Source organism: Hemicordylus capensis, chromosome 14, assembly GCF_027244095.1.
Source record: "Hemicordylus capensis ecotype Gifberg chromosome 14, rHemCap1.1.pri, whole genome shotgun sequence".
In the NCBI taxonomy this organism is placed as follows: domain Eukaryota; kingdom Metazoa; phylum Chordata; class Lepidosauria; order Squamata; family Cordylidae; genus Hemicordylus; species Hemicordylus capensis.
The window spans coordinates 7,878,888-7,901,446 of NC_069670.1; the positions used below are offsets into that span (position 1 = coordinate 7,878,888).

A 22,559-nucleotide genomic window follows, 5' to 3' on the forward strand; every position below is an offset into this window, starting at 1 on the left:
CCATCTTGTACTGCTCATTTCAGTGGGACTTCCTCGAGTAAACTGAGTGTGGCCGCTCTTTATCCCCTCAGCTGCACCAAAGTCTTTGCAGCCCGTGGCAGAAACACAAACACACAAACACACACACACAATATCTAGGAAAGAAACACAAAACGGACACCAGCAACAGCCACTGGAGGGATGCTGTGCTGGGGATGGAGGGAGCCAGTTGCTCTCTGCCTGCTAAATATAAGAGAATCTCCACTTTTACAAAGTGCCTCTTTGCTCAGTTAGCAGCTGTTAGGTTTAGTGGAAGTTTCAATACTATTTGGGAGGAGAAACTCCTTAACTGTTTTGTAGCCGGGCAATGGAATCTGCACCCTGGTGCTGTTCTCAGAACATACATTTCATATCAATATTAACTACAATGACGCTGCAGGAGGGCTCTCTCATCCTAAAGACATGGGGTGTGCGAGTAGGAACCTAGGAAGCTGCCATCTACTGAGTCAGACCATTGGTCTATCTAGCCCAATATTGTCTACACAGGCTGGCAGCAGCTTCTCCCAGGCTGCAGGCAGGGGTCTCTCTCTCAGCCTTTTCTTGGAGATGCTGCCAGGGAGGGAACTTGGAACCTTCCGCTCTTCCCAGAGCAGATCCCCTAAGAAGGGGAATCTCTTACAGTGCTCACACATGGAGTCTCCCACCCAAATGCAAACCAGGGTGGACCCTGCTTAGCTAAGGGGGTGCTACCACAAGACCAGCTCTCCCAGTAATCCCACACACATCCCTGGTAGAGAACTTTTAAAACAGGAGGTGCCAGGCAGGCAGGGAGGGCTACCTGAAAGCCATTTCCACCCACTTGGAGAGCTTTTCTCTCCCCACGCACACTCCGGCCACCCTGCTAGACATCTAACAGCCAGCCGAGATTAACTGGGAGAGAAGGAAGACACTCTACACATGCTCTGAGGCCCTTGCCGTTAATGCACCTTATACTCCAAGATGTGAGGGCTGGCCCTAAAAAGGCAGTCTTCCCTACCAGCACCCACATGTTGAATTTGAGCAAGGGAGGGGTTGTTAGGAGGCATCGAGATCTCCCTGGAATAGCACAGTGGCTAAGAGATCGGGCTAAGAAGAAGCAGCATAAAGAAGTTACCTGTTTGAAATCTCACTTTGTCTGCCACAAACTCAGTCCCAGGGAGCTGTTGCTGGCCTGTGTAGAAAATGCTGCTCCAGGGGGACAAAAGGACTGACTGTGGGTCGGCCAGTCCTAATATTGAGGCAGCAGCAGCTGAAACGCATTGCTAGCCATCAATACCAGGTGCCACCAGGTTGTGCTTTAAAAAGACAGCTTTCCCCACAGTCAAATTTTCCTTCTTTAATTCTGATGTCTTTGTTTTGTCCTGTTTTTAGCTAAACCCAAGTTCAGCAAGAAAAGTGGTGCTATAGCTGGACTCTCTGCTTTACTACTCTGCTCAGCTGATGGGTTTTTTTAAATATTGTGTAGGCTGGTTGTTTCCTTCCCTTCCTTTGCTTTCTTGCTTGTAGCTTCTCATTTTTCTCCCTGCCTCTTATGTGGCTCTAAATGCATCTTCACAAGGGTTCTTCTGCCTCTGATGAATCCTATTTTGTTAGCTGGTTTGCCTGTGACTTCTCTCATTCCTAGACACTTTTTCTTGGAAGGAGAAGTCCATCATGCACATGCTAATGGTCCAGTCCAGACCTCTGCCAAGGGGATCTTTCTCTGCTTTGCTGCTGTTAGCTACAGAACTAGCTGTACTTGGAAAGAGAAACTTGAATAGTGAAATCCTGGTACTCCAGTCTCCAGAAAGACTATGTAGCAACCTTGGCCTGCTGCTTGTTCTGGAAAGTGAACCCCAGTCCCTAAGTGGTTTGACCATTTGGTTGATATATTAAATGAATAGAAAGTCCATCCAATTGTTTCAACTTCTGGACACTATTTTGCTTGCATTGGCAGAAAAATGCAAGAAAACAAGAACCAGTTTCGTCCACAGCAATGGCTTGATTGTGAGTCAAGTGGTCCAAATCTTGCTTCAGCCATGGTTTCTAGGTTGCGGTTTACCCTACCCTGTCCCGGAAACACAAGTGAGACTGTTTGTGTAGAGTAGGGAGGACATAAGGAGCAGGTGAATACCACGGGGCAGTCCAATGAAAGCAACCAACACACTGGTTTTGAAAATGAAATGCCTTGTTGAATTAGGATGACCCTACTCCTGTTGGGCTCATCCTAGTTCAATGTGGCCACAGCACTCCTGGAAATCTAGTGGAAATAACTGTTGCCCAACAAAGGCTGGCAGTACTGTCTTTTTTTCCTCCTTTTCCTCCTTCACATAGACACTGCTTATTTATTTTATAGTACCTTTTAACACGGGAAGCCCTGTATGGCCTGCTTAAGGTCCCGGAAGTGAGGGTCACAGTAACTCCCACTCCCTGTGAGAACCGATGAGCCATAAGGGGAGAGGAGCAAAGATGGCGGTCTCCAGGTCCCATGCTCACTTCCGCAGGGGAGCCACAGCAGCCTTGCAAAGAAGACTAACCATGTCGCTAGACCTCACTTGTTTGGACCGCTAAGCTCATAAGATGCTGGATCATCTTATGATCCCAGCATCCTGTTTCCCACAGTGGCCCACTAGATGCCTCTGAGAAGTACATACACTAATGTGGACTTCAGGTTGGAAGAACAGGCAGGAAAGGGTGGGAAGATTACTGTAACAGTAGCAAATTAGAAATAAAGACATTTGTAGCTAAGGGCATAGTATAGTGGTTGGAGAGTATTGGACTAGAACCATGGAGATTGGAGGTCAAATCCTCTTTGGCTATGAAATCCACTGGGTGATTCTGGGCCAGCCTATTCTCTCTCAGTCGAACCTACCTCACAGGGTGGTTGTGAGGATAAACATAACATAGGAAGCTGTCATATACTGAGTCAGACCCTTGGTCCATCTCGCTCAGTATTGTCTACACAGACTGGCAGCGGCTTCTCCAAGGTTGCAGGCAGGAATTTCTCTCAGCCCTATCTTGGAGATGCTGCCAGGGAGGGAACTGGGAACCTTCTGATGTTCTTCCCAGAGCGGCCCCGTCCCCTGAGGGGAATATCTTACAGCGCTCACACTTCTAATCTCCCTTTTGTATGCAACCAGGGCAGATCCTGCTTAGCTTAAGGGGACAATTCATGCTTGCTACCACAAGACCAGCTCTCTTCTCTGATCATGTATGCTGCTCTGGGCTTTGAAAGAAGACCAGGATTTACATGCAAGAATAAATAAAATTGCCCATGGAGGCAATAACTCTCCTGGTTTCTTTCTTTCTGGTATCTGTTGCTTTAGAAGAAGTCTGCCACTGCACATGGAGGTTCAGCTTTGCTGTTGTGACTATTAGCTGCTGCTCAATCTTCTCTTCCGTCAGTTTATTCACTAATAAATACATTCACTTATCTATTAATACCTTAACGGAGTACAATTTTGTCAGTGAATATCCTTATCATTTATAAAAAGTATATCCACTTACAATATATTCACTTGTAAAGCTATTCCCTTATCATATGTACGGTATATTTTAGGGGTTCTTAAAGTGGGTCCCCAGATCTTGGTCCCATCATCCCCAGACATGAAAGGCATTGTGGCAGGGGGTGATGGGAATTGTAGTCAATCTCGGGACCCCTATAATAAGTGAATCTACTTGGCAGTGGATGTATTATAAATGTTACTATAAGTTAATGTCTTTAATATACATATTAATATTGATTTTATTAATGTTAAAATTCAGGGTTAGGGTTAGGGGGCAGCTACAGACCGTTCCTGGCTGCTCCACTTCTCTCTGCTCGGATGGCAGCTCAGCCAACCACCGCAAAGTAATCTCTGACTGCTGCAAACTGTATGACGATGGTTTCTCTGGTCAATGACCGTAAGAAAGGATCTACCTAAGTAATATCTGAGAGCAAAACAACACAGAAGAGTCCACAATAATCATCATCAATGAAGGCAAACTTCAGATTTTTAACACATATTTATTTTTCCATACATCAGTTCAAGCACATCAATATTTAGCTTATTACAGAGGCAGTGTGATAGCATAAGGCCTGGAAATCCCAGGCAGAAGCTGCTCAAGGCGAGTCAAGGCACTGATCTCGGAAACAAGGAATATGTAGCACCAGATCATAGTGGCTCCCGGTCCTCCCCCCTCCGGCGCCCTTCCCTTTCCCCATGGGTGTCATGCCTGCCGCCCTACAACGGCCCATAGAATCTTCGGTACGCTTCGTGGAAGCCGATGTGGTCCGCCAACTCATCGCAGGCCGGGTTGAGCTCGCAGACCTCTCGCTGGGGTTCGTAGGGGTCACGGGTCACGGTAGCCGGAGCGGCAGCAACAGCGGCAGCAAAAGCAGCGGCGTCATCGTCGTCGTCATACACCCTGCAAGAGAACGGAGCGTGGTCAGGACAGGAGCACTTCCCTTCAGTGTTCCCCTTCATGTTTCTGCTTTTAGGGACAGAATCCCAGGTCGCACACAAAAGGGCTCTGCTGGCAGGAACTTTCTTTTCTTTTAATTACACCTTCTGCTGAACTCTGCCCCGAGGAAAATGTCAATTCTTACGATGACTAAAGCATGTGCATGGAAGCAGAGGTCGTACACTGCAAGGGGCTATTACTGGATTATTCCGTTTTATCTTGCAGGATCATACAGAAGAGAGAGCAGATTTAGACCAGACACTAGGAGAAAGAAACTGACTTTAGAGTCAGGCAGGATATTAATATTAATTAATTAATTAATTAATTAAATTCCCTATGTGGGAGGGCTCTTCTGCACGGGAGCAACCTGCCTCCATGCAGTGGCGGGGCTGCTTTATTCCACTAGAGGTTTTCCAACCAGCTGCCAAGGAGGCATGACAAAGCTGCCTACTCCTCCTCTGTCTAGTAGACTCCTTCAGTGAGCTGGCTGTCCTGCGTGCCCAACTGCTAGCTCAGGTTTGGCAGGTGGTGATGGGCTAACAGGTCTTCTCCAGGGTGGCCCCTGCCCTCTGGAACCCCCTTCCCCCTGAAATCTGGACGCTCCCTGCCTTACCTCCACCCCACCCCACTTCAGGTATTGGTAGCTCTTCTCTGGGCTTTTAGAAGCACCTGGCCTGCTGGCTTTTTGTTTCCGTTCTCTGCTGTTTTTAGATAGAAGTGGAAATGCCGTGTCCGTCGGAAAGGATGGAGGTGTTCCCTGTTTTCTATTGCAAATGGAAATGCTGTTTTCAAAATGCTGTTTCTACAACTTTTGCGCTTTGATTGCATTTTTGTACTATTTTCACTTTTATTTTTATATAAAATAAAAAGTTATCTCTATGAAATAAAAATAAAAGTTTTTTTTATTTTTACAAGCCAGCTCCGATTCTTGGTGCTGGTGGGGGGACGCTTTCTGAGTGTAACGAGTATGCAATTAGTCCTTTGGGCCATTCAGAACACTGGACTTGGGATACTCTCAGTACAACAGCGTTTGATACTTCAGATCCTGACCAATGTCAGTGATGTGTCCTGCATCCTGGGTCTCTCCATCCTCTGGCATCCAATATTTGGGGCTTCCTGGAGGCCCTCTCAAAGCCAGCATGGAGCCCCCCCCACGCCCCCCCCCCCGACCAGGAGAGCTGGTCTTGTGGTAGCAAGCATGACTTGTCCCCATAGCTAAGCAGGGTCTGCCCTGGTTGCATATGAATGGGAGACTTGATGTGTGAGCACTGTAAGATTTTCCCCTTAGGGAATAACGGGGTCACTCTGGGAAGAACAGAAGGTTTCAAGTTCCCTCCCTGGCTTCTCCAAGATAGGGCTGAGAGAGATTCCTGCCTGCAACCTCGGAGAAGCCGCTGCCAGTCTGTGAAGGCAATACTGAGCTAGATAGACCAATGGTCTGACTCAGTAGATGGCAGCTTCCTATGTTCCTATGCTCAAGCTCCTCGCCTTGCTTATTATTTATTATTATTATTATTATTATTTACCTGTTGTAATGCCTCTTGTGGCGCTTCACTACTTCAGCACTTTCCCGTTTGGAGACAAAAGCTGCAAGAAGCAGGAGAAGGAGAACATTGTCAAAATTGCTGCCTCCCTCTAGGGCAGAAGTTCTCTGCCTTGGGTCCCCAGAGGTTGTTGGACTACAACTCCCATCACCCCCAGCCACAATACTGTCTCTGAACCTGGAGGTCACGTATAGCCAGCAAGACTGGGAGCCATTGATCATGCTCCAACTTGTCTGATCCCTTTTTAAAGCCATCTAAGATAATGGCCACCACCTCAATCCTGCAGCAGCAAGTTCCACAGATCAAGTATGCCTTGTGCAAAGAGTCATTTTGAGTTCCTTTTAAAGAATACTGATTTTCAAAATGCATTCTTGCAATTCCTCTCCTGTTACTACCTCCCCACCACCACCACCACCCCCCCAGCAGGGAGTGGGAACTGGCATCCTGGGAAAACCCACTTTCATTTCCAAAATGTGGAAACAGGATTCTAACCCTCAGAATTGAACAAGTCCCTTTTCAATAACCGCCAACAGTTATCCAAGCAAGGAGGATCACGGGAGGGGCTGCTACTCTGGGCTGAATGGGGACATTTGCTCCCCCCACTAAAGAGAAGAGTAACCCCACTTGAAAAGGTGCCCCTCGACCCACTTGGCATGATAGGAGAGTCCCAAAGTGTGTGCCCAAAGAGGGTTCCCTATCACAAAGGGGTTCGCCTTTTTAAAAGGAGTCATTCAGGGAGCCTGCTGTGGCCCACTGAGATATATTTGAATGAAATTTGGTCCACGTTCCCAGCAGGGCAGAGCCCAGGTGGGGGTAAAATGATGCTGGTGGAACCGTGAGAGCAGCAAACATAAAGAGGAAGGATGCAGGACCCGGGGCCACCTTTTTCTAGCAACCAAAAGTCTCCAGGAAGCGTGGAAGCAGGTCACAGTCATCCCCTCTGGTTTTCCTCCCCAGCAACTGGTATCCAGAGTTACGCTGCCACTGAACATGTAGGCTCTATCCAGTTGCCATGGCTAACAACCACTGATAGACGGACCCCTGTCGCCCCAGGAATTTGTCGAGTCCCCGTTCAGAGACCCTCCCGGCAGCATAAGCAGCGTGAGCAAAACGCGTCCCGCCTCTTCACCAAAGCAAGGAAATGACCCAAAGAGAGGCCACTGACCTTCGGAGCTGGGCGAGTCGTTGGCACTGTTGGAGCTGGAGTCGCCTGGAAACGAGAAGGAAGGCAAGGGGAATGAGCAAGCCCCCTTCACTCCGAGGGGCCAAGGAAACTGGCACGCAGGCCAGAGGAAGCTGCCTCACACGGAGTCAGAACACTGGTCCAGCCAGCCAGGACTGGAGGCGGCTCTCCAGGGTTTCAGGCAGAGCGGCCTCTCCCAGCCCTACCTGGAGACGCTGCCAGGGAGAGAAACTGGGGCCTTCTGCATGCCAAGCAGACACACTGCCACCAAATTACGGCCCCCATCTCCTAAGGGGAATATCTCCAGGTAACAAAGACTGCCCCCCACCCATGCCCAAAGACAGGAAATGTCCCTGTTAAAGGTCCTCGAAATATAGAGTGCTAGGATTGGAAGGTACCTTTATTAATTATTATTAATCATCATCATTATTATTAATTCAATTTCTATATCGCCCTTCCAAAAATGGCTCAGGGCGGTAGCTTTGAGGTCTTCTATTCCACACACACACACACACACACACACACACACACCCCGCACCCAACTCACTGCAGCAGGCTGTCCCAATAATGTCTAGCCTGAATCTGCTTCCTTGCCATTTTAATCCAGGTGTTCTGCCCTCTTCCAGCAGGAGGAGGAGGAGGAGGAGGAGGAGGAGAAGCATCGTCCCCTTCGTGCCTTTCTGTTGATGTCTGGATGGCATTGATGGTCCATCCGCCTCCTGTGCCAACCGTGCCCCGGCACCAACTATTATTGCTGCTATTCTGTACCACCTTCCCACCCAAGTCCTCAAAGTGGTTTACACAGAAATAAAACAAACAATAAAGGAAATAGGGTAGATACCAGCAAAAGCCACTGGGAAGATGTGGAAAGGAGAGCTGGTCTGGGGGCAGCAAGCATGACTTGTTCCCTCAGCTAAGCAGGGTCTGTCCTGGTTGCACATGAAAGGGAGACTAGAAGTGTGAGCAGCACTGGAAGATATTCCCCCCCTCAGGGGATGGGGCTGCTCTGGGAAGAGCAGAAGGTTCCAAGTCCCCTCCCTGGCAGCATCTCCAAGAGAGGGCTGAGAGAGATTCCTGCCTGCAACCTTGGAGAAGCTGCTGCCAGTCTGTGAAGACAATACTGAGCTAGATAGAGCAACAGTCTGACTCAGTATATGGCAGCTTCCCAGGTTCCTATGTAAGATGTTGTGCTGCTGGAGCTGGATGAAGCCAGGGGCTTGCATGAGGAGAGACCACTAACAGGTCCCTCCCTCTTGTCTTCTTCAGCCTTGTGCAGTAGATCAGAGAAGGACCCCCACCACCCACCCACCCACCCACTCACCTCCATGGCAAAGGCAGAGCGTGGCCACCGCCAGCAAGCTGACCAGAGTGAGCGTGTTCATGCTGCCGGGGGCTGCTTGCGAGGGGCGGCTCTCTTGTCTCAGCACGTCTGAAGAGGCTCCTTCCTGGGCTGGCTGCTCCTTCCTATGCCCTCCCCAGCTCTTCACGGGCCCTTTATACTCTTCTGGCAGCCCCTGGCTTGGCCACAAAACAACCCCGGTCTGCCCCCGTCCGCCTGCCCAAGCCACAGGAGGGGCGGGTTGGCTGGCGGGCCTGGATGCTGCCAGCTCTATTTTGGAGCCCGTCTATTTGCAAGGGAGGCTGCCAAGCCCAAATGGCCGGTGTGGCTGGGCGGGCGCTGGGGGCAGAGCGGGGGGAACCAACCAAGCCCATTTGCCGGGAGAGGCGTCCTCTAGAGAAACGGCTAGTGAGTTTGGGGACTGGGGAGGGGCTTTCCTTCTGGCCTCCTGGAGACTTAGGGGTTCTCAGTCTCCACTAAGGGCTGCCAGATGGCGTGCAACTACAACACCCATCACCCCCCCACACACACACCATGCTCAAAGGACGGGGGGTGATGAGAATTGCAGTCCGACACCATCTGGGGACACTGGTTGGAGAGCCCCTGGCCGAAGCAGCCGCAGCAGCAGAAAGGCTGCAACCCCCCTTTGTGGCGGGGGATGATGGGAGTTGTAGTTCAGCAGCGTCTGGAGGGTCACCGGTTGGGGAATTATAGATTTTAGCAGGGACAGCTTTGGCTTCGGATGGTTTTCTGGCAACCATGGTGGGCGACATCACTGGGTTTAGGATGGGACGGCTCCTTAGAGGCCCTCTAGACCAGCCCCTCCTAGTTCACACCTGGGGACTGTTTGAGCCCCTTCTTGACTTTACCCTCATCGTCATCCCTGTTATGGTCCTTAGCGCATTGGGAAGAGCCGAAGCTGAGCGGCAGAGCCCTGCTTGGCATGGAGAAGGCAGTCCCAGCAGGTTCAGTCCCTGGCTGGCAGCATCCCTGGCTAGGGCTGGGAAAGACCCCTGAGAGCTGCTGCTGCCAGCCAGAGTTGTAGACGATCCTGACCCACACAGCTCTGAATCCGTATAAGGCAGCTTCACGTGACCATTTGTGGGGTTTAAATGGGGGTTTAGAAAAATTCACGGAGGGCAGGTCTATCAATGGCTACTAGTCTGGTGCCACCTCCAAGAGGCCTCTCAATCCCAGCTGCAGGGGAGCATTAGCAGGAGAGAGGGCCTGCCCTCCTCTCTTGCCTGTGGGCTTCCCAGAGACTTCTGGTGGGCCACTGTGGGAAACAGGAGGCTGGGCTAGATGGGCTTCCTTGGGCCTGATCCAGCAGGGCTGTTCTTGTGTTAACTACAGCTTCCATCTTTGTAGCTTGGGGATCATGGGAGTTGTAGTTCAGCAACATCTGGAGTACTACAGGTTGGGAACCCCCATTAAAGCCATCCAGGCTGTTGGCTGTCACCACATCTTGTGGCAGAGAATTCCGTAGGCTGATTATCCGTTGTGTGAAAAAGTACTTCCTTTTGTTGGTCCTAAATTTCTTGGGCAACCAGTTCCATGGGATTATCCCTGGTTCTAGTGTTAGGAGAGAGGGAGGGGGTGGAATTCTATCAACTTCCTCCACACCATCAGCACCATCTGGAGTACCACAGGTCTGGAACCCAAGTTATGAGGAGGGGCAGCAGTTCAGTAGGTAGAGCCGACCTACTTTGCACGCCGAAGGTCCCAGGTTCAATCGCTGGCAGCATCTGCAGGCAAAGCTAGACAAGACACCCCCACTCCATTCAGGGTCGGCAGTGCAGGGCTCAGTTGGACCCAGGAGATCTGACCAAGTCTAAGGCAGCTGCCTATGTGGTGTGGTGTGGTGTGGCATCCCAGCTAAACTAGGAGTCAGGAGAAACCTGGTTTTTATCTCACACCCGTCACAAACTCACTAGGTGGCTTCAGTAAGCCTCTCGCTCCCTAGCCTCAGTAGCCTATTTGTCGTATTCGTATTTTGCAGGATTTACTCCTTCATATCCTGCACAGTTAACCTATGGAACTCACTGTCACAAGATAGGGCAATGGCCACTAGCTTAGAGAGGGCTCTGAAGACAGATTAGACCAATCCATGGAGGAAAAATCTATCAAGGACTACTATTCTTGCTGGATTTGTGCCACCTCCAGGTTCAGCAGCAGGAAGGCACTGAATCCCAGTTGCAAGGAAGCAAGAGTGGGCAGGGCAGGGCAGGGCAGGGCTTCCACTTGTGGGCTTCCTAGGGACACCTGGGAAAGGATCCTGGCCTAGAGGGGCTGTTGGCCTGAACCTGTGGGTCCCTCTTTACAGTTGATTGTAGGAAAAGAGAACCTCCATCTTCAGAGGCAGTCTACTGCTGGTTACTGGGAAGCAGCCACGAGAGAGGGCTCTTTGCCTACATGCTCTGCTTCTGAGAGGCTCTTGTTTGTTTTATTTATTGTTAGATTTATATACCGCCTTTCATTAAAACAATCCCAAGGCAGGACTCTATTGGAAAGAGGATGCTGCAAGGCCCTCTGGGTCTGACCCCGGCCGCAGCGCTCCTTATGTCCCAGGAACAGTTTGTTGGGGAAATAAGAGGAAGTCTAGGAGCTTTGGCGTTTCCATTTCTGAAATTTCAATGCAGTGTCCGTCCCCGTCGTCCCGTCCCCGTCCCCCCCCAGAAATCCGCATCCCCTCGAAAGTCAGCAGAGGGACAGAGATGTGCAAGGGGTCATTGGAGCACAGGGAAGAGGCAGTCCGTCTGGCCAATTGCAGCCGGTGACTGCAGGGCTGCACAGCTGAGCCCCGGCCCGTCCGTGCGTGGGATTATTCATTCATTCATTCGATTTCTATACCGCCCTTCCAAAAAATGGCCCAGGGCAGTTTACATAGAGAAATAATACATAAACAAGATGGCTCCCTGTCCCCAAAGGGCTCACAATCTAAAAACAAAAAAAACAAGGTAGACACCAGCAACAGTCACTGGAGGGATGCTGTGCTGGGGGTGGAGAGGGCCAGTGACTCTCCCCCTGCTCAATAAAGAGGATCACCATGTTTAAAAAGGTGCCTCTTGGCCCAGTGAGCAGCAGGGGTTCCTGCTAAAGTTCCGCCGGAGCCCTTTGGGAGGCAGGAGGGCTTTCCGTGTCAGGACTGTGTCAAGCAAAGGAGGGCTGGAGGATGGCCAGGAGCAGCTGGCAGCCGAGGGGAGGTTTGAGCTGCAGAGACGTCTCCCCGCTGCCCGGGCTTGCGCTCTCAGCAGACGTGCGGGGCTGGAGAGAAACCCAAGGATGCAATTTGGGGCCAAGCTCCGGGCGCACTTTCCCCCAAACGGCATCCTGCCACAGCAAGCCGCAGTGCTGAGCTCCAAAGCCGTGGGACCGTCTCCAGATCCGGAGAGAGGAAGCGGGCCAGAGGCATGCCCTTGCCTGCTCCAGCTGCAGATCAGTCACGGAAGCTTGTGATGCCAAGGGGGCCAGCTCACAAGTGCCACGCTGGCTGCGCAAGCGCTGGGGAGGGGGCCCCCCCGTGGAATACAGAAGGCCCCTAGGCCTCCTCCAATATCAAATGGCTTTGCTTAGGGAAACGGGAAGCGGCCTTCTACTGAGTCAGACCCCGGGTCCCTCTAGCTCAGAGTCATCTACACTGACTGGCAGCGTCTCTCCAAGGTTTCAGCCAGGAGTCTCTCTTAGCCCTACCTGGAGATGCTGCCAGGGAGGGAACCTCGGATCTGATGCTCTTGCCCTGAGCTGCACTCCCATCTCCTAAGGGGGGGGGCGTTTTATAGAGCCACATGCAGACTCCCAGCCAAATGGGAGTTCCCCACCCACATTGGAGAGCTGGTCTTGTGGAAGCCAGCATGAATTGTCCCCTTTGCTAAGCAGGCTCTGCACTGGTTTGCATTGGAATGGGAGACTACGTTTGTTTGTTTATGTATTTATCATATTTTTACACCGCCCAAAACTTACGTCTCTGGGCGGTTTACAACAAGATGTGTGACATGTGTGAGCACTGTGAGATATTCCCATCAGGAGATGAGGCCGCTCTGGGAAGGACATCTGCTTGCATGCAGAAGGTTCCAAGTTCCCTCCAAGATCGGGCTGAGAGAGAGAGAGAGACTCCTGCCTGCAACCTTGGAGAAGCCGCTGCCAGTCTGGGTAGACAATCCTGAGCTAGAGGGACCAAGGGTCTGGCAGCTTCCTGTGCTCCAAATATATACCAAGGTGGACCCTGCTTAGCAACAGGGACAAGTCATGCTTGCTACCAGAAGACCAGCTCTCCTCCTCCACACGTAGTGAGTAAGGAGAAGGGGAGGTGGGCACTTTCTGGTGAGTGTGCGTGCATCCTGCACTTCTGCTTCTTCCACGCCGTCCGAACTCAGAAATATTGTGCTGCCGGTATTGGGTTCCCTCCATTGCTTGATCTCTGAATTTCAAGGCTAATGTGGAGCACGAGGCCCTGATGACCCCGGAGCATGTGACAGAGCGTCGTGCAGCCCTGTCTGAACTCAGTGCCCTGGGTCTCTTTGCCAAGAGAGGCCTCCAGGTTTGTGGCAGGCATCAGGAAGCAGCAGCGCTCATTAGCTTTCCTCGCTCGTCACGACATCCTACGTGAACCCCAGCCTGCCTCCGGAAGAGGCGAAGCCAAGAGCTTCCCCGAGACGGCTGGTGCTGACCACTGCTGGCCACAAGGAACATGGCGTGGCCCAGCCAACAGGGCCCTTTGGCAACCCACTCTGTACTCACCACGTAATCAAGGACTGTGGGTTTGCAAAGGAGAGGGGGAATCTGGGTAACTTGGTCAGCATTACATCCCAGCACGACCTCGCAGCCTCTAACTGGCAGCAGATGCGGAGAGCAGAGCAGGGCGCCTTTCTTGTCGGCCTGAGCACGCTGCTTCCATCCTACGGGTAGCAAACCTCCCTCTTATCAAATGCAATTCATGGTTCGGCCGGGGGTGGGGGGGCGTTTCTTGGCATCTGCTCTGGAAGCCCAGCGGATCATGGGGCGCATTCCCAAATCAGACATGCAGCTGGTGCAGGCCACAACTTTGATCCACGCGAGCCTAGAATGTACCCAGCAAGATGGTGCAGCTAAACACTGCAGGGAATGTGGCCGGTTAGCAGCCAGCGGTGGTGTTCCCGGGAAGCGCACCCCAAATTAATCCTCTTACTGAGGAACCCCCCTTTGGGGCATCTGAAGCAGCCATCACCACCAGCCAGCCAGCCAGGACTGAGTATTCTGATTGGCAGGGAGCCTCCGAGGCCTCTAGCTCGGCTGCATAAGTCCTTTGAACTCAAGCTGCCAGGGAGTGCGGCTGGGACCTTCTGCATGCAGAGGAGAGGAGGTGTGCAAACCCTCCTCTGGGGAAAGAACAAACCGGGAGGACTCCAGCCACAGGACGGGTAGAAGAGAGAGTGCTGACAGCTGAAATGGGAACCAGAGCCACTCCCAGCCTCAGAGGCAGGATGCCTCTGAATCCCAGTGTGAGGGAGCAACAGCCAGAGGAGAGAAGGCATCACACCTTCATCCCCTGCCTGTGCGCTTCCCAGAGGCGGCATCTAGTGGGCCCCTCTGGGAAACAGGGTGCTGGGCTAGACGGGCCTTCTTGGGCCTGATCCAGCAGGGCTGTCCTGGTGAACAGATTTACAGTGCCCCTCAAGTTGGGAAGACGTATGCTGGCATTTCTAAGGATAAACATATACATTTATTCTCCAGCCATGTATAAAGAACACCAAACCAGGAGTTGGAAAAGATGATATTTTAATGCAGAAGTGTCCATCAGGGCTATCTCCGAAGCCACAAAACATGCCATTTCAGAAGATACCCAAAAGGTATGGCCGACAACTCTGGTCACACCAAGAACCGTTCTTCTTCCTTCAAGCTATTTGACAAAGGAGGCCTGCAAACCACACTTTTTTAGGTTTAGAGTGCAGGCAGTTACATGGCAACCTCCACACTTGCCCCTCTCCGGCAAACCTCAAGAGATACCAACATCATATCAACATTTTATCATATCTCAGCTTGTATAAAAATCCTGCCTTTGGGGGAAAGAGCCATAGCCAGGCAAAGGTTTCTGAGACGGAGGAATAAGACACACAGAGATCCAAGTGATCACCTGGCCAAAAGAAAAAAAAGGAAAGGAAAGAGAAACAAAGAAGCAGAAGCAGTTGAAACCGAGAGAACCAAAAGGAGAAGACAGAAGGAGAGGAGCTGGAACCCTTTGATGCAACTGTACAACAGCGACTTCTCCTCGTCCTCCTCCTCCTAATATAGTATTTAGAGAGTACGTTCCGGACTGAGAAGTGAGAGTCAAGATTCCAGGCAAGGAGCTCTTCGGAGCTAGGGAGGAAGGCGCGTTGCCAATCACCTGTGAGAAAGTCCCAGACCCCACAGAGCAAAGAGGTTTTGGAGGCAACCCAGAGGCAGGTGTTCAGGCCACCGCTCTGTGGGGGAAGCACACCACTGAAGCTGCCCCTGCTGCAGGCTCCTGCCCAAAGAGAGGCCCACGGAGAGCAGGAGGGCCCAGGGCAGGACCCTGGCCTTCCGAAGCAGCTGCCGCGTTTCCCCCCACCCGAGGGGAGACTCCCCTTCACCAGGAGCCAGCCAGGCCCGTCTCACTGGAGCTCTTCCAGCGAGTCTGCAATCTCACGGCCTTCTCGAGCAATTGCCTGGAAGGGAGGAAGGACAGAGAGAAAAGACTGGCTCAAGCCACTGGGCTGAACTGGGAATCCTCCCTGCCAGCTACTATGGTAGATGACTACCCCAAAAGGCATGCTCTCCCCCCACAAGCTCCTACTGAAGGCCACCATGGCCCCCCTGCCTAGATCTCTCTGGGGCTATCGGCCTGGCTGAGGGGGGCAGTCTGGTCTCCAGCCCTGAATGGGTGGGTGCCCCCAGACTGTCACTCCAGATCCAGCCCGGCTACGTCCCTCCCCAGGAAGGAGCTCTCCGTAGCTAGCTTGCTAGCTGCCGGCCCTGCTCCCATGCCCTTGGTCTGGCCAGCAACTCCTTCCCATCAGTCCGAGTCCCTGGCCGCCACCCTCACTCCCCTCCAAGGTCCCCACTGCCTCAGGGCCCCTCTGGAGGGGCCGAGGAAACACTCCAGCCCCACGGCCTGTGCTCCCGAACGGAGGAGGCCACGCTCACCTGCCACTCCGCCTGGCGTTTCTGGATCTCCTGCTGCAGGTCCGTGATCCTCTGGCGGCCGGCCAGCACAGCTTCGGCCAGCTTGGCGTTGGCCTCCTCCTTCCCCTTCAGGGCCTTCTGCAGGAACGTGCGCTGCTTCAGGAGGTACGGCACAACGGCGCTGCGGACGTCTTCTTCGGGGATCCCGCTGGGGCGCCTGAAGGCAACAGAGACGTGGCGAGGATCAGCAGCCCACCTGAGGACGTAGCACGGAGTAGCTCAGCAGCTCACTCCGGCTTGGAGGGGCACCCACACAGGACTCATTTGCTGCAGAAACGCTGGTGCTGTGGCTCTGGCATCCCCGGCAGCAACTGAGGCCCGTTCCGCCGCACCCCACCCCGCCCACTTCCGGTTTCTCCATGGCAAAGCCGGGCTCTTTCTCTTTCGGAGAGCCTTGGGGACTCCCCGTTTTACAGAATCCAAGCACAGGTTTCTACCCGGCAGCCCTCCAGACACTGCAAGGTGGTGCTGACTGGTGCCAGGAAGCCCCCTCTGGGGACAGCCTGCCATTCATGGGACACCACCCCCAGAGACAGCCCTCTCTTCCATCACCAGCCGCCACTAAAGGCAGAGGGACCCGGAGAAGGACCTCAGAGGGAGATGTAATACCCAGGCAGGTCCGTGTGAGAGAACGTGGCCCTTCAGATCCTCTTTGCACCTGGTTGACCTTTCTCTCCCTCTCTCTTAAAGAAAGGGGAAAGTGGTGGTGATCTGGCTGCTGCAATTCACCTTTGGCCAGGGGACGACCCACCTAGGGGTCTCAGCCAGCCAGCCGAAGACCAGTGGTGGAGAGTGTCGAACCAAGGGGATTCTGGCCCTCAAAGTTTAGGCCACACTAAGTCTCCAAGGGTGCCACAAGACAGTTTTTTTTTTAAAAAAGATGAACAAGGAATCCAAACATCTGCCCTACACAAATATTTTAAACAGCATTCTACTGTAAATAACAAGAGATAGAGAGAACACATACCAGAAAGGAGCACAATAAGGAGATCTCAAAGATAGTGGAGAGGGGAAACAGAAGTCTCCCCCTTTCAGTTATCACAGGTACATACAGTAGCAGATTGCCAGTAAGTTCACGACAGATTAAAGGAATCCCTCCTTCATCTGACATACAGCTCACAGAATTTGTTAGCACAGGAGGGGCTGTTGGCTTTGGTAAGGGACAAATTCATGCAGGAGGGACCAGTCAATGGCTTTTAGACAGGCGCTAAGAAGAACCTCAGCATTTGGAGGCAGTCTACCAGACATTAGGGACAGACAGCAGCGGGGAGGGGCTGCCTCCTTCATGCCCTGCTGCTCGTGAGCTTCCCAGAAGCATCCAAACAGCCACTGTGACGAGAGGCAATGTGGCTGGGTGGGTCCAGCAGGGCTGCAGGTTTCCCCTGCCCAGTGAATCACTCCCTACCAGGCAGGCGTCTCCCTCTCCTTGGCTCCCTCCACCAGCTTATCCAGCGTGCCAAAGAGGACCTCCAGATTCCCTTCTTGCTTCAGCTCCTGGATCTCCTCCTGCATCAGGAAGGGAAAAACAAACATACCAGGGCTGCAGCACAGCACCAGCTTTGCCGGGGGGGGGGGGGGGCCTTGGCTCTTCACTCACCTCTCCCCTTTCACCCATCCAAGCTGCTCGGCTATCAGGCCAGCCATAGGAGCAGAACAGGAGATAACTGGAGTCAAACTGGAGCCCTGGACTCAGTTTTCCCCAGCATCTTAAATACATTCAGTTCTTAAGATATCTTACATGATTTTCTTGTTTTAGATGCTGACTTCTCAAAAGTGGCGCAATTGTTTCTATTTTGCATTGAAATTAAGTGCTTGAGTGCTGGATTTTATCCCACTGAAATACTATCTCCTTAAATTCCCTTTAACTCATCTGTGTATTAAATCAAATATCCTACTGGGATTTCAGTTATGCATGAAAGTGATACATTTGTTTGTTGATAGGGTGCTAGTGTGTCAAGGTTATGTTGACGTTCTACTATTATACATGCAATAATACAAAAAGAAAATATATAATGTTGACTAAAATCATTACATTCCCACAAAATAGGGTTTGAATGGCATTCTTCAATTCAGATGTAGTTATGTGAAAGTATATTTTTAACAGTTTAAATCCAATGTTATTTTTACACCATATTGCAAATGTATGACTGGGAGACAGACAAGTTACTGCAGACCACATACTTCCTTGGCTTTTCACTTTATGATGTTTGAACTGATTGCTAAATGTATATTTCTGACTTAGGGGGCTTACTAGAGGCACATTAATATTGAGACATATATAGACTGAGTGTGTGTGTTGTATTTAGTGGTGCATAATAATTCACATGTGCACACACCGCCTTGAACAAAATCCATTCTGCTCACTGAAGGGGGGAAATTAGGGAGAACACTGCTCCCTCTTTCTTTCCTTCAAGGGAGGGGCTGGCTAGGTCCTCAGGCTGAGCTCACCCATACCTTAGACAGGTCAACGTTGGCGCTGAGAACTAGCCAGCATGTTGAAACTCTACTCAGAGGCGGCCAAGGTTTCCTTGGTTAGAGCCAAACAAACGATCTTGAATTCTTTCTAAACCAAAATCAGAGGGAGAATTCCTCCGATCCTCACGCAAAGACGAGGGAGGAGCTGTGCAATCCCCAAATCAAGAGAAGTCGCACACAGCCAGGATTTAATTCTGGTGCTGCGCTGTGTCTGAACCAGCCCTGATGGTATATTACCCTTAAAAATTTACATCATCTTGTCCTTAGCTTAAAACTTAAATCAGCACATAAGGAGAAATTACTACCATGACTCCAAATGTAATTGCAGAGATCAAAGCCTGAAGGGCTCCCGTGTCCAAGCATTTGTGTGCTGGGTGTGTGTGTGTTTATAAGCAAACACTTTCTCCCGCCTCCTGTTGATATGAAACAAGCTTGCTCTGGCAAACCACCTCACATTGTCTAAAAATAAACCCAGACGAAATTGACCAGAGTGCAAGGAAGAGACTTTCCCTGGCTCCTACCCTAAAGCAAGTCTGCAGCTGGCTTATGAACTGCTTGTAGATACACTTGATGAGTTCCGGCTGCGTTCTGTAGAGACGGCTGTAGCAGCCTGCAAACCGTTGGTAGCTGTGGGGACAGAAGGGAAAAGGCGGAGGACATTTCAGAACACAGAGCTCTCCCAAACATAACTCCCCACCTGCCACCTCTGGCTCCCCGACCCCCAGAAACCTCCCCAATACCTGCCCACCCCATCACAGGTTATTCAGGGGAGCCAACGTGGTGTAGTGGTTAGAGTGCTGGACTAGGACGGGGGAGACCCGAGTTCAAATCCCCATTCAGCCATGAGACTAGCTGGGGGACTCTGGGCCAGTCACTTCTCTCTCAGCCTAACCTAATTCACAGAGTTGTTGTGAAAGAGAAACTCAAGTATGTAGTACACTGCTCTGGGCTCCTTAGAGGAAGAGCGGGATATAAATGTAATAATAATAATAATAATAATAATTCACATGGTAAGCAAGGAACTACCGACATCTTTGCCCCAGGCGAGGGACATAGGCTGCTGCCTTCTACCGAGTCAGGCCCTTGGTCCATCTAGCGCAGTACAGTCTACACTGACTGGTAGCGGCTCTCCAGGGTCCCAGGCAGGAATGTTTCCCAGGCCTACCTGGGGATGTTGCCAAGGATTAAACCTAGGACCTTCTGCATGCAAGCAGCAGTAGTGGCCGGAGTGGATGCCGCCGAGGGGCAGCTTGGAGCGTAAATTAATAGGTGCTTACCTCCACACCTCAACACCGCTCCAAGCTACAGTGTGCCGCCCAGCACTCCCTGCGGCAAGGGATCCCCACTGGGGGATCAGCTTCCCGGAGGCCAGGTGAGTGGCAGAGGTGAACCCCTGCCAGAGGGGGTGCTGGGTGGTGCATTGCAGCTTGGACCAGCGTTCAGATGTGGAGATAAGCACCTATTAATTTACACACTGATTAATTAAAGTGTAAATTTAATTTAACTGCACCAGCCAATACTGGCTGGCAGATACTCTTCCACTGAGCCCCCACAATGTCATGCACTAGGATCGCAGGAAGCTGCCATGCACTGAGTCAGACCACTACACTGGCTGACAGCGGCTTCTCCACGGTGGCAGGCAGGCAGGCATCTCTCTCAGCCCTATCTGAAGATGCTGCCAGGGAGTGAACCTGGGGGCTTCTGCCTGCCAGCAAATGCTCTTCCATTGCGATATGGCCCCATCCTCTCAGGGAAATATTTTACAGCACTCACATATGGTCACCCATTCAAATAAAAGTCAGGGCAGACCTTGCTTAGCAAAGGGTCTCAACAAAGCATGCTCACTTCCGCAAGACCGGTCCTCCTCCTCCTCCCCCCAAGGGCACGCACACTCTCACGCAGACCTCCGTCTGTGGAGCCAGCTATGGTCACAGAGTTGCTCGCGGAAGAGGAAGGAAGGAAGGAAGGAATGGGATAGGCAGCGCAACTAGACCCATTTAGGCAGAGGCAGACCGCGGGCACTGTTGGCTGGCCATGCTTAGCCAGGACGGTTCTCCAGCCAGATGCACTTATGCTTTACAAAGCCCAGCCAGCCAGGCGGACCTGATTGAACCAGGCAGACAGCACGTCCGCTCGCGCGCGACTACCGACAAGGTCTCGCGAGATTTCCCGGCCCGCTTAGGCGCCTAGACAGTCGCGCCCAGCTCTCGCAGGATTCCCGCGCTCACCTGCCGGCCTCCTCCACCTTCGCCAAGAACGTCTCGACGATGAGGTCGAACAGCTGCTCCCGCCGGGGTTCCGTCGCGGCTCTCTCCGCCTCCCCCGGCCTTTTCTCTTCTCCTTCCTCCTCCCCGTCTCTCTCCGCCGCTGGCTCCTCCGCTTCAGCAGCAGCCGCCGCCATCTTGACCCGCCGAAGATTCAAACGCCGCAGCAACCCCGCCCACCGCCTTCCCTTTCCTCGATCCCAATTGGTCCCGGAAACCCATGGGACCGTCCCTGGTGCGGGATCACGTGGTTTGTGCGGAGGCGCGCCGGCCGCGGGATGATGTCACGCAGGGCGTGCTTTTCCTTTATTTGTAGCAAGCATTTCTTGGTACGCGACGGGGCGGGGGGAGGCCTTCTACGTAAGTTCAGTTGAATTTCCACTGCCGCCTAAATTTCAGTGCATTCCGTGGCCATTTGAAAGGAGGAACATTGGAAGCTGCCAAATACTGAGTCAGACCCTTGGTCCATCTAGCTCAGTATTGTCAACACAGACTGGCAGCGGCTTCTCCAAGGTTGTAAGCAGGAGTCCCTCTCAACCTTTCAAGGAGATGCTGCCAGGGAGTGAATTTGGAACCTTTTGCATACAAGCAGGCAGGTACTCTTCCCAAAGCGGCCCCATCCCTTGTGGGGAATATCTTGCAATGCTCACACATGTAGTCTCCCATTCAAATACAGCCAGACCCTGTTTAGCAAAAGGGGCTAAGTCCTGCTGGCTACCACAAGACCAGCTCCTCTCTCAAAACTTCCAACCCAAACTTCCGACTCTGGGTGCTTTACAGCCGAATAAACAAAGCAGAAATTAAAAACCTTAAAACAATTTAAAATTGCAAGTCTAGTTAAAAAGCTTAGGTGAATAAATGTGCTTTCCTTTTATTGGATGAAGCCTAGAGTGCCCCTTTCCAGTCTCCCTTTGTTCCCGGAATGCCTGTTGGGATGGTCCAAATTCAGCTTCACCTGTGGCTAGAGTCTTTTTCCTGCAGTATGGAATCCAGGCTGATTTCTTCAAGAGCCCAGATCCTACCTGAATGAATTGCAGGAGAAACCCAGGGGGGTATGTGTGTGAAGTTTTGTGATCTGGATCTCGTATTTTCCACCCCTCTGTTTTCAAACTGCCAGCACCTCCTACTCACAAAAATGCAGAATTTTATCAGGGCACTCTGATAAGGGCCCTTTTGCAGATAAGGAGCGCTTAAGGCCAATTCCCCCCTATGCGCACACACCCTGTTTTTCCAAGGGACTTGAATGGGAACTTATGGGTTAGGTTGCCTAAAAGTACAACCACCAGTCTCCCTCCTGGGATGACCGCAAGGACTGGATTTCTGTACAGGCTGCTTAAGATATGCTGGCTACTCTCCATGGTCACTGGCTCCTAGGTTACTGTGGGTTTCTTCCTAAGCAGAAGTTTAGAAGAGCCCTCCTTTTGAGGGGTGGGGGGGGCTTCATGAAGCTCACCAGAGGAGGACAGGAGGCTGTCTGTCATTCCTTGTCTTGCAGTGCTCTGGGTGTGGCCTCTTCCTTCCACCTGGCATTCCTGAGGACTAGCACTCTGCTTTTGTCATGCATATAGATGTCTTTGCAGGGCTATTGACAGCTCTTATCCAGCCATTCCACTCTTATCAAATCCAAGGGGCGGGGAGTGATGTTTTGTGTTCTGGATCTCACCTTTTATTCCTTCTCTTTTCAGACTGCCAGCACCTCCCTCAGGACGTTATCTGAGCAATCTGGCCTGGGCCCTTGTGCAGATAAGGAGGCCTTAAGGCTCTTTTTTTCCCTCCACACACAGACGCATCCTGTCTTCCCAAAGGACTGGAACTGCTGTGTTTTTCTCCACCTGCTGCTGCTGCTGCTCTATTTCAGAAGAGGAGGTCGTGGGTGCCGGACGGAGGGAGGTGAGCCGAGGCCGGTGACCAGGAGGACAATGCAAGTGACAGATGGGCTGTAAGTACACCCCGGATTTGATTCCGTTCAGTTTTATTAGCTTTCCCTAACGCTCTCAGGTGTTTTCCTTCCTCCGCCGGCACCGGAAGCCCGTGGGCTCCAGTCCACAGAAGCTTCTGCTGCAGGAAATGTGTTAGTCTTTCGGGTCCAACAGGACTCTTGGCTGATTTTGCCCCATTTTTCGGGGAGCGATTCT

At 51.9% G+C, this 22,559-nt stretch overlaps 2 protein-coding genes across 2 annotated transcripts; both read right to left on the reverse strand.

The window, feature by feature from the left end:
* Window positions 1–4,100: 4,100 nt before the first annotated feature.
* Window positions 4,101–8,569, reverse strand: BGLAP (bone gamma-carboxyglutamate protein). The gene is made up of 4 exons (XM_053278681.1): window positions 8,489–8,569; window positions 7,150–7,194; window positions 5,967–6,027; window positions 4,101–4,404 (listed from the first exon to the last, which is right to left on the reverse strand). The coding sequence occupies exons 1-4, from the start codon at window positions 8,547–8,549 to the stop codon at window positions 4,221–4,223; spliced, it is 351 nt and encodes a 116-aa protein (XP_053134656.1). The 5' UTR covers window positions 8,550–8,569; the 3' UTR covers window positions 4,101–4,220.
* Window positions 8,570–14,243: 5,674 nt separating this feature from the next.
* PMF1 (polyamine modulated factor 1) lies at window positions 14,244–20,599 on the reverse strand. The gene is made up of 5 exons (XM_053278484.1): window positions 20,389–20,599; window positions 18,682–18,787; window positions 17,091–17,191; window positions 15,647–15,842; window positions 14,244–15,168 (listed from the first exon to the last, which is right to left on the reverse strand). Exons 1-5 carry the CDS (start codon window positions 20,559–20,561, stop codon window positions 15,115–15,117), a joined length of 630 nt encoding a protein of 209 aa, XP_053134459.1. The 5' UTR covers window positions 20,562–20,599; the 3' UTR covers window positions 14,244–15,114.
* Window positions 20,600–22,559: the final 1,960 nt, after the last annotated feature.

Excerpts from the sequence above, each read along its gene's own strand:
- BGLAP (XM_053278681.1), bottom strand. The coding sequence starts at position 8,549 with ATGAACACGCTCACTCTGGTCAGCTTGCTGGCGGTGGCCACGCTCTGC. Across the intron at positions 6,028-7,149 it reads CGACTCGCCCAGCTCCGAAG|CTTTTGTCTCCAAACGGGAA; the intron begins GTCAGTGGCCTC and ends TGCTTCTTGCAG. Across the intron at positions 4,405-5,966 it reads CACAAGAGGCATTACAACAG|GGTGTATGACGACGACGATG; the intron begins GTAAATAATAAT and ends GTTCTCTTGCAG.
- PMF1 (XM_053278484.1), bottom strand. The coding sequence starts at position 20,561 with ATGGCGGCGGCTGCTGCTGAAGCGGAGGAGCCAGCGGCGGAGAGAGAC. Across the intron at positions 17,192-18,681 it reads AGCTGCAGACTTGCTTTAGG|GAGGAGATCCAGGAGCTGAA; the intron begins GTAGGAGCCAGG and ends TTCCTGATGCAG. Across the intron at positions 15,843-17,090 it reads GAGAGGGAGACGCCTGCCTG|GCGCCCCAGCGGGATCCCCG; the intron begins GTAGGGAGTGAT and ends TGTTGCCTTCAG.